The sequence below is a fragment of the Cyprinodon variegatus genome, unplaced genomic scaffold, assembly GCF_000732505.1.
Source record: "Cyprinodon variegatus isolate N-32 unplaced genomic scaffold, C_variegatus-1.0 Scaffold423, whole genome shotgun sequence".
NCBI classification, from domain to species: Eukaryota; Metazoa; Chordata; class Actinopteri; order Cyprinodontiformes; family Cyprinodontidae; genus Cyprinodon; species Cyprinodon variegatus.
In genome coordinates, this window is record NW_015150876.1 from 595836 (window position 1) to 612057 (window position 16222).

Here is a 16222-nt window from a genome sequence, read left to right on the forward strand (position 1 = left end):
CGTAGATGATGATAAATAACATAGTTATGTATAATATATTACATTTCTGACTGTATATCCCTGTAATTATTACACACTGTAGCTTTAAATCAAATTATTTTTCATAGCAGAGATTCCGGAGCTTTAATCTCGGGAAAGACTGTAGGCGGGCCATTTTTTAATAAATAAATCATTAGGCAGCTCTAGTAGGCATCAACCACTGATTCATAACCATAATGCTCCATCACATTCCCTGTATTGTTTAAAACACCCTAACTGTAGATTGACAGAATAACCAGTTTTCAGGTTATTTCAGCTGTAGAGGAAGATGAAGTTAAACAGCATTGACCATCCAGTACATGATGCAATAAATTGGCCCCAATCTCACTGATAGAAGACAAAAACACCTTCCTTCCAGCGTTAAAAAGGTTGTCATAATTTGAAACAGCATTCAGCAGCAGCCCTGTTGACCTATGGCAGGTCCTGCAGGTTTCTCTTCTTCAGCACAGATGATTCTGATCATCGCAGTTCAGCAAAAGCCTAATAATCAGCTATCAATGGCAATCAGCTGTGCTCAAGCAGGGAAACCTCTAAAACCTGCAGCACAGCGGCCCTCGAGGAAATACCTGACCTATGGTAAACGCGCATATTTTCTTTTGAGTGATTCATCTGAATCAGCAAAATAAAGAGTCCTCACTAGCTGCTGCTGGAACCGTCAGTTACAGCCCAGCCTCCCGTTTGAGTCATTTTATTACGAGTCACATTATCCACCAACAGCTGCTGGTTTTTAACTGCGTCACCTCACACATGCAGTAGAAGGGGAGCTGTTGCAGAAACACAGCTTGATGGGATAATTCAGACTGATGCAGCAAAGCAAACCAGTCTAACATCTGAACAGATACCATTAGCTAATGAGGCGCTGAGATCTGGTAGTTTTCAGTAAAGACAAAGCCTCTCTTTAAAATGCTTTGTCAGGGTTGCAGTCTTTTCTAACTCTGCAGCACAGTCCGTTTCAGAGCTGGTCAGCATTCTTTGGCATTTTTAGTTGCCAAGTATCTCAATAGGCTACAGTATAGCCTTAGCATTAAGGGAAGCTTTATAAAAGCTATTTTTTTCTTATGCATTCACCTTTTACTAGCGTATTTAACTCCAGCGAGAGGAGGGGCTAAGAATCTTTGACCCCATTGCAATTTGCGTGACTAACAAACAAACCCCTATTTTTTTATCTTGATTTTATAAACTGTGTTTTTAAAGCTTTGGTTTAGAAGCCTAATTGGAGGAAAACATCAGGGTCTAGAATCAAGTCCAGGATCCAGAAGTGCCCTTGGGCAGCACAACTAATTGATCAAAATGACCGATGAGCCAGTAGACCATCAGATTAATAGCCTAGCAACGCACCTGATCCTTGGTCTTCCCTTCTCTTTCTCTTACATGGGTGGTAACAATCCTCTCAGTCTCCTCTCTTAGTCTTGGGTAGGAGTTGAGCTGCAAGGCAACAAAACATGTAACTGCGGCATTTAACACCAACAAACACCCACACAAACGCACAAACACACACACACTTACACATAAGCTTGACCTTATAGTAGGACTTACCAACAAGAATCAGAGAAAAACAGGAGTGAGAAGTGAGAATAAGTAGGAAAAAAAGAAAAAAGTAAAAACATTGTCAAGTGACATTTCAGTGTCACACAAATGCAGGTAACCACGATCCAACACGCAAGCACACCAAGGATTTTAAATACATGGTGGTTGTTAGAGTGTTAGAGGCCAATGTACCAACAGTCAAAGATGACCTTTAATGTTATCCTAACAACTTTATCCTAAATCGTAACATCCAGTTTAAACATGCCAATTATAGTTTGAACTGTCATCGTTAACTGAAGGTACAGATTTAAATCAACGGATGTTAGTGGAGACTGGATGACAGGAGAGTCAGGGGTGAGGCAGAGAAAACCCAAAAGGCAGGGAACTGTTTGTTCTGCTCACTTTGCATCACAGAGCATTTCCTTCTGAGCAGTGCTCTTGTTTGTCCACAAGATGGCAGTGGCGCACTGTTACAAACGAAATGAATTGCCATGTTCAGGTATAGTTCCTTTTAACCCCACTTATCAGTTCAATTTTTTTCCACTTCAGCTGATAGAATGTCAAACTGCCGTGTGGGTCAACAAGCGTGCATCACTGAACTGAGTAGGTTGGTTCTCAAATGGGCAAGGGCAAAAAAAGGGAAGCAGAGCAGGAGCTGGGGAAAGCTACGCCCGAAAGCTGATGCAAAGGTACGGATGTACGTGATGAGCTGGTCATTAAAAATTTTTAAGCAGAGCTCAAAATTTTGCGCAGAGTTTTCCAAGAAAAATGTTCACATTCAACATAATGAAAAACACCGACAGGATGGTAAAAAAAAAAAAAAAAGGACGATATATAGAGACTTTAAAAGCAATGAGCAGCAGTGGATGAAAACTGGGCTCTGATGACAGCAAGATAACAACTTGAAAAAAAAGCTCTTCTCCCATGTTGGCATTAAAATGGCATATGTTTCCCTGGTTACCTTGTTGGCACACTTCATGACGAGAGCAGTGAGTTCAGTCACCACAAGATCCACACATTTGAGGCTGGGCTCTTTGAGTTTGCGGATCTGCTTTTTGACAATCGTCTCGAAAGCCAGGTCAGGGGTGAAGAGCCCCGTTCTGAAAGGTCATAGGGTTAGTTTTGCATTTTGTTGTAAGAGTAGAGAGAAAGTTTCAGGTGGAAATAGAGGAAAAGGGAGGAAATTTGGAAAAGACAGAGAGGAATAAGACAGGAAGTGTTTGCACATTAGTCTGTTTCTAATTGTTTAGCAAGAACTCAAACAGTGGAGGACAAGCCGCAGGTTGTTCACATCATCTTTCCTAATGATCCGCTTCCATCCAAAATTGGTCTGCGTGATAAAAATAGACTTATTGTTATACTGATTATATTGAGCTATGAGACCTGCAGCTTGTCCAGGTGAGATCGGGAGATTCTCAGTCCTGGGAATGTCTCTTATCCACAACAACACGTCACCCGTCACAACACTCCACAACACGACAACGCCGCCTGAACTCAGAGCTTTCAGGGCCGGGCTGGCAGAGGGCGAACTGCTTGAGACTTTCCGCAATCAAAGCCCTAAAATCTGACTAACTTTCCTCTGTGCTACAGCTAGCGTTCTGTGTCAGCAGCACGCCCTCTACTACAACCCTAATCCCCCTGCTCTGAGTCTTGGCCCGGTCGGGAGATGCTGGACACTTGCAGTACCTTGTTGGTGCACTGCCTGACTGTGTTGATGAGTTCTTGAATGACCATATCGATACATTTGAGACAGGGCGTTTTCAGCTTAACAATCTGCTTTTTCACGATGGCCTCAAACGCCAGGTCTGGAGTGAACAGCCCCGTTCTGAGGATGCACAGAGAGACAGAGGCACAGAGGCCGACACATGGAACAGTTAACAGACATGTAGGCTGGAGCATCCAATAAAAATATACAATGAGGAAATTAAAGAAAGAAAAAAAAAGCGAAGGTTTCAAACAATGAAAAACCTGGATGTGCAAATATGAAATACAAAAGAATGGCAGATGACGCTACACAAGACGGCACAGTTCCTTAAGAAACATAGAATACAAACATGATAAATATCCAGATTACATCAAAACAAGATGAACTGAACACTATCAGACACCAACAAAAAAGAAGTGGATGAAATTTCGAAGACAGTCATCTAGAAACATTAGAACTGAAAACAAACCACATTCACAGATAACAGTTTCTAAATACATCACTTTCAGTCGGTACAACTAGTTTGAAATGCTTAGCCTTTAATCACAGCTTGGACAGAGGAAGAACCACAGTATTCAGTGTTAATAAGTTTCACATGTGCATCGTCTCAGGAATTTTCTATGCTGAACTCTACTTGCCTGACACCATGGACATTTTTGATCGCGTGACTGATTTCCCTCCTCAGTTCTTTCTCATCAAACACAATCTGGAAAACAAGAAAGATAAAAGAAAACCTTCAAAATCCAGTATAGTTGATACCTTTCTCAAAACTGGAAGTTAAGAAATCGGTGTAAAAATGGTCAACCTTGACTAGCTCGAAGGGGAAGCGTTCGTGGAAGAGACGGTTGATCCTGGCACCACCTGACAGCTCATTGGTGTCCACCTGGTCCCCAGATCCCTCAATGCACTTTTCAAAGTCCACACCAAACTGTTGAACCATCCTTTATGTTTTAAACAAAAGACGAGGCGTGAAAATCATCTCTTTCAAGCATTAATATCTAATATAGGTAAAACATGATCTTCAGTAACTTGTGATTTAAGATTATGGCACTGTGCAATTAATCCCCTTTTTTCGGTTTATTCTTAAACTCAAAGATGTGTAAACATGCAGCCACTCTGTGCAAACTGATTACTAAACACATGTACTGTGAAGCTACAATCTAAGTTAACTTGATAAAGACCCAATTCAAATAAGAAGGTTAAATGTACTTATGCTTTATTGTGCATAAGTTGCAGGCAGTAAAGTGTAAATCTACTCTTTAAATAGACATTTAAAACTGCACTCACTGCAACAACGCCTTCGTCTTACGAGTCGGATCGTCGGGACGGAAATTCTTGTACTCTTCCACCTCCTTCTCCAATGAGAGGAGTTGACTCTGCAGCTTATTGCGCAGGCCCGGCAGAGTGTCCCTGATGTGATTGGTCAGTTGCTACGGACAAAGTCGTGGTATTTTAGATCTCAATAACGTGGACAATCTCGATGCCTAAATATAAGAATGCCAACCTGGTTGAGGGTCTTTTGTAGATGCGGGGTGCCCATACGGTCTGCCATGTGTCGGTAAGCAGGGTGGGACAAGAAGAACTTTCTCTCTGCGGCCAAAGCGGCACGGATATCTTTTTTCCCATCAATGTCTTTTTGACTCCGGTTCACCACACCAATGTAGCCTAGACAAAAATAGAGCAGTCAAGATGTAAATGTCATGGAAATCCGACTGTGTGTGTGTGTACCATACAATACTAACCTCTCCTTAATGGAAGCAGTTTATTTTCCAGAATATCCTTTGCGTCTGTGCCTTCATCCATGAGGTCCAGTTTTGTTATAACTCCAATGGTGCGAAGACCTGCACATATGTATGAAGGGGGCATGTTTTAGACGAATTTTATCAAATTTTTCTGTTGATACAAAAATCTATTTAAAGAAACGGGAGAAGACAGATCCATGCTGGCTGCTGCAATGGTTTCAATGGGAATTACGAGGTATCAGGCAAGTGAATGTAAGGCTGTAGTGGCAATCTGAGGTTTCACTGTTGAGCTGTATGCTTTACCTTGTGGGTCCACCTCTTTGGCAATCTTCAAAGCATCTGAGTTAGCCAGGTCCATGTTTGCAGGGGTGACTGCCAGGATCAGACAGCTCTCCTTGGTGATGAACTGCATCAGCATGTCTCTGATTTGATGCTCAATGTCTGGGGGCTGATCTCCTACAGCAACCTTAGTCATACCCGGGAGGTCAATCAGCGTCAGGTTCAAAACTGTCACACAAGAAGAAAAATATATATGAATTGGAAAGAATAATGAAAATGTTCCTCTTTTATCCTGACAAAGTAAGCTTTCATGTTTCTGGATCAAGATATTAATTGGAACAACTTTGATTACCGTGTGGAGAGTAGACTCTCAGGTTAATGGGGATAGGAGAAATGCCTTTATTGGATCCTGTAATCCTGTCCGTTTCTGCCTCGATTTCTGCCCGAACCTCATCAAAATCCACAAACTTCTTCCCTTTGCAGTGCAGGAATTCAGCATATTCTAAACAGGAGGTTAGAAATGAGTATGTGAGATGTATGCAGAAAAAGAAGGAGAAAGGAGTGGTGAAGAGAGGCAGAAAATTACATTTGAGACATGAAAGCAGCAAATAGTGTGACTGGCTTGAGGCACAGCAAAAGAGAGGCCATATGCAGGGCAGTGATGAAAGAAAATTGGGATTTTGTGTTGCTCCAGAAAGGCGTGCTCACCTGCTTTATTATTTACCAGCTGCAAAATGAGAGGTCTGCGGGTAACAATGCCTGATCCGCGAGGAAGAAAGTCCCTGAGCAAAAAAGGGGAAGGAATGAAAAACAGATAAAACATTATTAATGGTTTGAAACAAAAGCTACCAGAGCAGATACAATAAAAGCATGCTGGATTAAATGTAGCTTACAAAATATATATATACGGTATATAAAGTGAATAAAGGTCAGAGTGACAGGGAAGAACATTTCATTTTTCATTATAGTCCTTTCAATAACAAAACCGTCAACAGTAAACCAAAAATGAAATTATCATTCCTTTTCTCTATCTGGTCAAAAAATGTCAAACACGACTCATTCTATCATGAAATATTTAGAGGTCAGCTCATGTGCAAGAACACCAGCTAAGATGATAACATTGTTGTTGTTTTTTTATATACAAGTAAATAAAAACTACTACAGCTCTCTCCTAATAATCTAATTTTAATTTCAACAAACTTTAGTAATAATAAGTAAACAATAAGGCATCTTTCAGACAATGGATTGAAGATTAATTAAGGATGAGAAACATTTTAACCAAAGTGCAAAAATAAACTCTTGACCTATTTGCTTCTGGGCTGAACATTTAATGATCAGTCACATCCAGGGTGCTAATCTCCTCTCATCCATCTATTCCTCCTTTATTTTTAGAGTATTTGCTAACATGGGGGCAGTAGCTGCCAAATAACATGCTTTCACAGAGCAGACCAAAGGTCCTCCAAACATTTCAGTTCAAAAAGACCATCTCCGCAGCAGTTAGGAAGTTTGTCAGGCAGCATGACTATCAGGTTACAGCATATTTTTGACATCGGACTGTGTTATGTGCAATCCAACAAGTTTTTTTTTTTTTTATTCAATTTTGCAATACTTTAGTAATCCACCAGGGAAACTACCCATTTTATGAATGAAATGTAATTCATTAATTCATTTAATTATGCAAACGCAACACAGTTCTAAATTCTTAATCACAGTGAAAACATCCAAGGTTGCAACTAAGGCCTTTATACAGACCCATAAACGTAAAGCTGTGCTTGTTTACATACTCTTCTATCAAAGACATAAAACAAATCTGAATTTTATTTTACAAAATTACCATTACTACCCTTTTCAGTTTTTTATTATTTGAATTACTAGTGTGAATTTATTATTTTTCCTTAATGGTAAGGGGAAGTAAACTTTCCAGCAGATCTGTATCTCCAAACTCCAGCTAACTCCATAGTTTAAAATAACACAAACATTATGTTAACCGGTTGAATTATTTGCAGCGAGGAGCAGCGTTAGACTGGCAGTATTTCCAAGGTAGATGCAGTCTCTCACCCAACGTGCTGCAGATAGGCAATGACCAACTGGATCCTAAAGTAGATATATAGACGAAGGGAGGAAGGATGGATGGAAATGAACGGCAGATCCCACACAGCTGACCACAATATGTTATGTTTTATTTTGTTTGCCTATGCTTTTAACGTGTTATGCAAAGTTCACTTCAAACACAATGCATTTGAAGGCAATAACAACAACACCATTAATGTTTGCGAGCCACCGTCATAATTGTCCCTCACTAATGTGGTCTGTTGGTGTTATGTATAATGCAAAAAAACAAATGACTGGACCGGAATTAGTCACAGTTTTCAACATGTCAAATAAACTTTTATCCAAAAATAATTAGTGCAGGACAGAAGCAAACTGACAGATGCATTAGGCAATTTTATATAAAAAAAGGAACCATGTATTACTTTTGACCCAACAATGTTTTGTTCCTGAAAGCAAATAAAGTAACAATTTTGCAGTAAAATGTTAAATGAATGGTCACTCAGGTGACTATTTTGGCTTTAACTAAGATTTTTTGCTGATCTGGCCAAAATCATTGCAGTTGTAAAATATTTATGATTTTATTGCAGCAGCATGGCTTTAAACAGTATGCCTTTCAGCACATTCAGTTTCATAAACAGCTAAATCATGCCTGTTCAGCATTGTTCTGTTGACAGAAAAATAGGGCAAAATGACAATTTACAGTAAATGATATGTCTACAGGGTTTCGTTGTACAGAGGTGTTTTATTTAAATAACTTAACTAGAGTCAGGTTTTAGAAAGCTGCTCTTAAAGTAAACAACATATCACGGATAACACCTTTCAACCTCTGCGCAAGACTATAGAGAAGCCGAGCAGCGTCTTTAGTTAAAGACTTCTACACCTTGTTTGACTCTACAATACAACAATACAATGGCAATAAGTTATGCAAAGTATAATGTGCAATTACTATTTGATTCCCTGTGCAATAACCTGTTTCTCTATATCTGACACCCAGTGCAATAACTATATTTATAAATATAAATATCCATCTATAAAAATACCCATGTAAACACCCTGTGCAATAACCCTGTATAATAATGATCCTACTATTAAAAAAAAAGCTGTCAGATGTGGGTGCACTGTATGTATATATCCCATGCACCTTTTTCTTCCTCTGGCACCTTCCTCTTCGTCTATCTGAGCTGATGTAACGGTAAAATTTCTCCACTGTGAAATTAATAAAGTCAACCTATCAATCAATCAATCAGTGACTTGAAATTTATGTTTTATTTCCTGAAACCTTATATCGTCATTTTAGGACACGATTTTTTTGCAAAGGCTTTCCTGTTGAGCTGTTTCTTGTTAAGTTTGTATAGCTTGTAGTGATACTTTCATTTCTGTATTTATGAAAATCCTCCAACTGAATATAAAACAACATTAAGTTTGTTTTAGGCTGCTGCAGACATGTGATTTTGTTAAGCGTTTATAGGCCGAAAAATATTGTTCTTAATTTTTTTTTTGGTTTATGTTTTAGGTTTTGTAAACTTTCTAAAACAAAAGAAGTTCCAGGTTGTCTAATGTAATTCAGCTAAAATGAACAGAAGTGCAGAATGTCCTCGCAGCCCCACTACTTCTGCTTTTAGCTGCAACCACAATGAGAAGTTGTGTGGCAACCTAAGCGAACAGTACCCAAAAAACTGCACAACTAATGATGGCAGAATAACAAGTAACGTTAAACTAGCAAAGTTATAAAAGAATTTGCCACCTTGCATAAAATATCTGTTTAAAAGATCTAAAATAAATTAGTGATGCATAGGTTTGATTTTATGCTTACTGACTACTTTTTAAATATAATCACACTTTGATGCCTTATCTTGGCCACTTGCTTGCAAAAGGCTAATTGCTCAAAGCAACTGCGGTGCATAACACAAGCAGACGGTAGTAAACAATTAAGAAATGCTGCAAGAGAAAAAAAATAAATGATTGAGAAACAATATAAACATATAAAAGCTCAGTCTGTTCTCTTTAAGCTTTCTGTGCAAAACATGGGTGACAGAGTTCATCAAAATAGGAAAAGCATAGAATTGATTTTTATGCAGTGAATTATGGCTTAAAAATTTTATCTCCATTTTTTCTAAAAATGTGAGAAAATGAATTTTTAGTTTTTTAACCTTAAGTTTCATAAGAAAAAAATTACAAAATGACGTGCATTACTTTTGAAAAAATAGCCTTTGCTTCAATCAACTTTAATTTAAAACCGTATTGTTTAAGTGTTTATGTGGTGAAGCCTTTTGTAAAAAAAAAAAAAATCCCATTTGAAGATAATGGTATTACAAACTAAAATTGTTAAATAATATAGAAATACAGATTTTCCACATAAAATAATCACCGTTCCCCACATTTATATATTTATTTATTCTTTTAGCTGGTTTTTATGAACATGAAGCTTGAGAGATTAAAAGAGAACAAGGTTACTTTGGGGATATCAACCAACAGCATAAAATCCTTTTTTTTCCTCTCAACATAAAATTACACTATGGCTGTAACATTTGATACAAGCATACCAGGAATGCGGTAACTGTGTAACATAGAGGTACAGTGGATAACAGTAGCTGATAATAAAACTCTTCTGTCAGATTAAACTTGTAAATGTTATTGCCCCTCTATCTTTATGCCAGGAAACATGATAGTTTACCACCTAATGACAAGAACTCAACTCTCTTCAATCACAGCTATTTACTTGATGACAGTTATTGCTTTCAGTAAAAACACTCTACAGCTATAATGAGGATATATGATAGCATTAATAAGTTATTAACACAAATACCATTTTCACAAGTCCAAATATAACAATATATAACGACAACGTTCATCTAAAAAAAATATTTTATACGCTTCAGCTCTAGTTATAGAGCTATGTGATCTTATTTAACTAAGTAGCCCTAAAGGGTTTCTCTCTCAGCTAAAGGCATGTTTTAGAGGATCTATAGTCCGGTTAATGATTAATCGATGACTATATTAGTTGCGGATTATTTCAATAATTGATTAATCCGATTAATTGTTTCAGCTCAAATAAACTTTCAACTTAAGCTAACATTTGGACAAAAATTCCTCTGAAAGTAACCTGGTCAAAACATGTATAAGTTTCATAAGTGAAGTAGCAAAGCATCAGTGGGGTAATCTAATGAGCATCAGCAAATATAAGAACACAGGAATAACTTGTTAAGATGCTAACTAAAATTAGAGATGCTCAAAACCTCTTTAAAATTATATTTTAAGTCTTCATCATTGCAGCTAATCCACCCATCCAGTACATGATCTGGTCCATATTCACAGTATCTGAGCCAGAACATCAAGGCTGAGGAAAAACCTCTTTTAATGAAAGCAACCCCTGGCACTGCAGTTCCTTCTCCTCTCACATACATTAAACCTTCTGGTTCTGCCCCTTTATCTTTATACATAATAAGCGGTGCAACCACTGATCGGCCTCGATTTCCTTAATTTTGAGAAATCTTGAAAGGCTGATTCTTTGGTTGTGGAACAGATCTTTTCCATCAAACCTATCTACCTCTGCAAAGGTCTGAAATTCACTACTTCGATGTATATTCGAGAGCAGTAATTTCATAAGTTTTTATCGTTTCATGGGACTGATTGTTTTTCAGAAAGAGATTAAAATATTGAAGGTGTCTTCTGATCTTATAACAACTGACAGTGTCAGTTATATATATATATATATATATATATATATATATATATATATATTTAAAAAAAATCAAAAAATCTGTATCGATCAAATTCAGAATTGAAAAAAAATCAAAAAATCTGTATCGATCAAATTCAGAATTGGCATTTTAGGATTTTTAAAGATCAGGAATCGGTGATCGGATAAAATCCTGCAATTGGCGGACCCCTATCTATACTGTATATATTCTCCTGCTCTTATTAAATAAAAAAAAGTTACTAGTTCTATTCAAGTCTTGTTTAAATACTTTGGTGATGTAATGAAATAAAAAGACGTCTCACGAGAAAGTAAAATTACTTGGTGCCATTTTTCAACATCAAAAATATTTATCTTACCGATATCAATTTAACATCAGTCTATGACAAAAATGGGTCTATTTAGTGTATCGAATTCTGACTTTTTACCAGCAGGATAAAGAAAAGCAGAGTACTGTATGTTTAAAGCAGTGCTTGAATAATCAGTGACCATTTGTAAGTCATTACTGCAGCAGACACTGATAAAGATGTTTCCCCTCATGCTCGTTCCTTTCCCTCTGCCTCACGATTCATCAGCTGAAAAACACACATCTGGTTGAAATCACACAGCTGTAGTCAGTGAATTATTCTAGCGGAGTTAAGGAAGCTTCCCTTCATTTCCTTATCACAATCCGACCCACATAACTGAAAAGAGTAAAGCAAAGTTCCCCCAGCCATTTGATTTTAGATGGGAAATCATGTCTGCTGCAAGACAAGAGAAACAAGCTGCCACTGTATGTTCCCAGACTGTGTTCATAGAGCAGAACATTCTGGATGGGACCGAGTAGAAAATCCATTGATCAGCAAAAACCCACACGTCTGTGGTTTAGCACTGGTGTTGCGTCATGGACAAAGTGTAAAGTATGCAGACAGTTGTCCCTATGGTTGGCAGTATAAAAAGCAAGGGCCTGTAAGCAAATGAGGGAGAAAGAGCTAACATATAGCATTAGGAAAAAGAGAGACAAAGAGGCTCAACATTCTGAATACTAAAACGTTTCTGAATAAGAAGCACAACAGTCAGCTCTCTAAAAGCGGATAACTTCTTATTGTTCAAAAAATTCAAATAATTTCACCATCGCTAATCATTTTGTACAAGAACTTTAAGTTAAACCTAAAATAAATAAAAGATAAGCTCAGCTTGTTCACACAAAATGATTCATTTAATAAGGCTCTAACTTGAGTCTGTTGGTGGAAAACAGCTAAATACAGGACTGAACATTAGGTTTTTATTGAGAGTCAGATAAATGGCAGCGGAATATCAAAAAGAAGCAAGCGGTCAGGATTCTATTATTGATGCCTTTTAAATGATAGAGGAGGCTCAGCAGATTGTGTATCATTTCATGAATCATTTATAGACAAGCATCAGTCTGTGTGCCACCCTCTAAGAAGGAGAAATCAAAAGGAAAAAAAGTATACCAGCCTCCCAAAACAACGGCGCACTACTAAAGGTCTCTTTATTCCAGTAGAGAGGCCCACAACGCCACACGAAAACCAGTGTGAGAAACTTTGAGGTTGCACCAAACTCTCAAGGGAGCATGGTTGCACACAAAAAAAAAAATGTGTTTCTGGTGTGATTGAGCTTATTCAGAGGCTCTTTAGAATGGCAATGAACACATAATGACAGCTACCCGCATTCCCACATCCTTGTCTGTCACTGTGAACCAAAAGTAATCTATGCATCAAAGCCTCTTCAGCCACATTTTACATCCAACAGCTAACTGGGAAATCCCTTTAATTACCATTTGTACATCTTAAAATGACCCACAAGGATCAAAACTGAGACATTTTTGTTTACGGCAGACAGAAGGTTTGCTTTCATAAACAGAGATGGAATAATCTACAGTTTTGTGCTCGGTTTAATCCCTAGTTATGTTTAAGTTAACAGGACGTAGTTTTAAAACATGATGGTTAAAAGAAAAAAAAAAAAAGTCTCAAGCTCTACAAAAAAAAAAAATATCTGTAAACAAATGTATTTAAACCTGAGCAAATTGCTCCACAGCTTGTTTGCATGAGTCTACACCACAAATCTGATAACTCCTCCACCCAGGCCGGCCTGCAGTGCTAGATATGATATCTGAACCACCAACTATCGGGAGTATGGATTCACAACACAAAAACCTATCATTTAAAATGGAGAAAAATTGTGGGTTATTTGCCAGATAATAACCAGAAAATCCAATGCTCATTGCTGTGCTATTTTTTAGTAAACTTTTGTGTTTAATGCAAAATAAACTGTTAGAGATCTGAACATTTAGAATATGATGAGACTAAATTGGAAATAAATAACAGGTCTCAGTTCATCCATTACATCAAATCCCAGAGCAGAAAATAAGAGTAAATCACATTGTTTACGTAGACTGTATAACACCTGTACACTTGCCTGTATAATAACAGTCAAATATGTAAAACCTCAGATGCCAAACTACAAGTTTTTATTCTGAACTAAACTGCATCTCTGAGCAACAGTCTGCCTGAGACATGAGCCAAGAAGGAATCAGACACTGGAGATACGGTTGTTGAGGTCAGAAAGAAGAGAAGCATCAAAGGAGTGGTCAGATTGAAGCTAAAGTTCTTGGAACTGGTTTCTTCCTAGAGAGAGTGGATGTAAGATAACTATAAAACAGCATCTGTGCAATACATTCGTTTGTTGCACATTGAAGGCCATTATTTGATTGAGAAGCCTTACAGCTAGTAGATTGTTTACTTTATCATTAGTATGGAGTGTTTTCACCAAAGTCCTGAATCGATTCAATTTTGATTAATACATTTCTAAATCGATTAATTCCGATTTGATCTGTTTTTACAATAATGAAAAAGGTTCAACTGTGTCTCAAAATACTCATGTATTTTATGTTTTCCTGTCACATTAAACACAATGTGCAAACTTGTAAATAAGACAGTTTAAACTTGAGATGTGAACAAAACTGTCTCATAAGTGCAAACTTGTTTGTCAAAAGTGAAGCCACACTCGAGCAAGCAGACGTGACACAGCAGACATGCATAAGCTGCATTATCTCCAGTACACCATATTTGCAGCATTGTCTGTAACAACTACAGGGTGTTTGCTGGTCAGCCCCCGTTTGTTAATGTCTTCAGTCAACCTATTGGCTATATTTGCAGCTGTCTGGCTTGAAGTCATCTTGTGTGCTGGTTTCCTGCTCATTTGAATGTGAACGTCACACGCCTCTCTATAAAACTAATCGATCTCATTCCCTAGACATCGATTTTGCAAAAATGTAAAGGAATCGATTCAAAATGTATTAAATCGATTTTTTTACCCAGCCCTAATCATTAGCCATAGTTATCAAATGCTTTAAAATAGCAAGGTATTTCAAACTAAACCCTTGTTATGTACAGCTGAAGTATGTTTTATATTTGCATTTTGTATTCACTTGCTTTTCTGTAGCTATTTCTCTCTTTTTACATATGGATTTATTTTGTCTTTAGTATAATGATGATGATGATAATGATGGGATGCAAACCAGTGTCATGCATCTCTAAAAACATCACATAACCAATCACAATCGGATTCTGTAGACGGATCCTAGAAACCATAGCTCAACGGTCTCCTTTTATACTTTTTAATTTATAGTAAGGAAATTATTTAAACCTGAGCAGCACCAAAAGTGTTGATGGCAAAAAGTTACTGATTGAAATAAGTTTGATTCTACATTAAGTCTGATTCTGAATATACAGCAAGGAATAAAAATAAATAGGTATAATACATTGTGATTTCTGGATTTTTTTTTAAGATTATGTCTTTCACAGTGGACATGCACCAACAATGACAATTTCAGAGTCCTCAATGATTTCTAAGTGGGAGAACTTGCAAAAAATAGGGTATTTAAATACTTATTTTCCTCACTGTATCAAATCAAACAATCAGCAAAAAGTTGAAGCAGGCGAGGCAAAGACAAAGCATTCGCTGTGTCAGAATCGTACATCATGTTGTCACATCTTATGTTTACATTTCTATTGTTTCTGTGCTATTGTACTACATATATGGTGGGTTATAGACTCCTCCTGGGTTTAAACACGCCCTTAAGTCAACAATGAGTCATGACCCTGCTTGTTGTTATGGTGATGTGGAGCACCACCCAAGTGCTTCCATACTGTAATGAGGCTCCACCTAAAACAGATGCTTTCAGTTTGTATAACTCACCTTGTCTGCTTTCAAAGTCACGTGCCCAACACTGCAGGTACCTTGCATGTAAACTGTAGTTGGAAATGTGTGATAGGGGCTTTAACATTATAAAGTGCTATTGGAGCAAAGTAGATTCTATGCTTCAAAGACAAATAACTTCCAAAACAAATGGCATTAAACTGAATTACACTGCTTGCATTATAATAAAGATTAAGGAAAACATTTCATATAAATCTGTCTATTTTATCTATATGTATGGAAACTGAACCTGTCCGTAAACTTCATTGAAGAGACATGCTGAGAATTTGTGTTAGATTAATTGAATTGAAATGGAGAATGGCTGAACGCTAAGCTAGGGTTACTCAAATAATTACATATGTAATCGCAATTTAACAAGATGCTATTTTTAAATCGCAGAGAAACTCAGTTTTTGTCTCATTACATTTAATGAAGGTTAGATAGAGACTTTTTCACTCCATCCCATTATGTGGCAGCTATACACTTATAGTGGGTTTGCTGCCATGCAGAAGGGAGGAGAGCTGCAGCTAGCATGCAGAGCCATACATGCAAGTACAAGTAAGCAAGTTTCCACATAACAGTAACAATAAAGTCCTCTGACAATGGACTCTAGACAAGAAAGAGGTTTTATGGTTATGAAAACAATTAAACACTGGAGTGAAACATCTACTTGCTTGTGGTAGGTGCTAAGGAAACTCAAAATAAAATCTGAATCTCAACATTGGTTGAAGAAGGAAAGAAATAGTATTAAACAAAAATCTATATTTTGATTTTTGACTAAAATCAATCAGCCTACAAATACCAATGCAAAGTTAGGGGAAAAGCTAAATGGAAATGACAAACCACAGATGGATAATGCAACTTCTGAATTCAAATCATTAAAGGAGAATTCCAGTTTTTAACACTTTTAGCCCATTTTCTGTAGTGTCCAGGATGAAATCGAATGATCGACACCAAAATTTTGACAATTGGTCCTGTCTC

General features: G+C 37.3%; 1 protein-coding gene across 5 annotated transcripts in view; it reads right to left on the reverse strand.

Annotated features, from left to right (window-relative positions):
• The window catches only part of LOC107093407 (dynamin-2), a 34903-nt gene that overhangs the window by 16337 nt on the left and 2344 nt on the right, over nucleotides 1–16222 (reverse strand). For 3 of the 5 annotated variants that reach the window (XM_015388448.1, XM_015388446.1, XM_015388444.1), the window contains exons 2-11: nucleotides 6001–6074; nucleotides 5645–5794; nucleotides 5317–5520; nucleotides 5014–5112; nucleotides 4776–4936; nucleotides 4559–4701; nucleotides 4077–4212; nucleotides 3910–3977; nucleotides 3253–3391; nucleotides 1378–1464 (exon numbers count right to left, since the gene is read on the reverse strand). In XM_015388448.1, coding sequence (XP_015243934.1) covers nucleotides 1378–1464; nucleotides 3253–3391; nucleotides 3910–3977; nucleotides 4077–4212; nucleotides 4559–4701; nucleotides 4776–4936; nucleotides 5014–5112; nucleotides 5317–5520; nucleotides 5645–5794; nucleotides 6001–6074 — 1261 coding nt within the window. Of the gene's footprint in view, nucleotides 1–1377; nucleotides 1465–2527; nucleotides 2667–3252; nucleotides 3392–3909; nucleotides 3978–4076; nucleotides 4213–4558; nucleotides 4702–4775; nucleotides 4937–5013; nucleotides 5113–5316; nucleotides 5521–5644; nucleotides 5795–6000; nucleotides 6075–16222 lie in introns of all 5 variants that reach the window. The other 2 variants (XM_015388447.1, XM_015388445.1) reach the window with 1 other exon arrangement.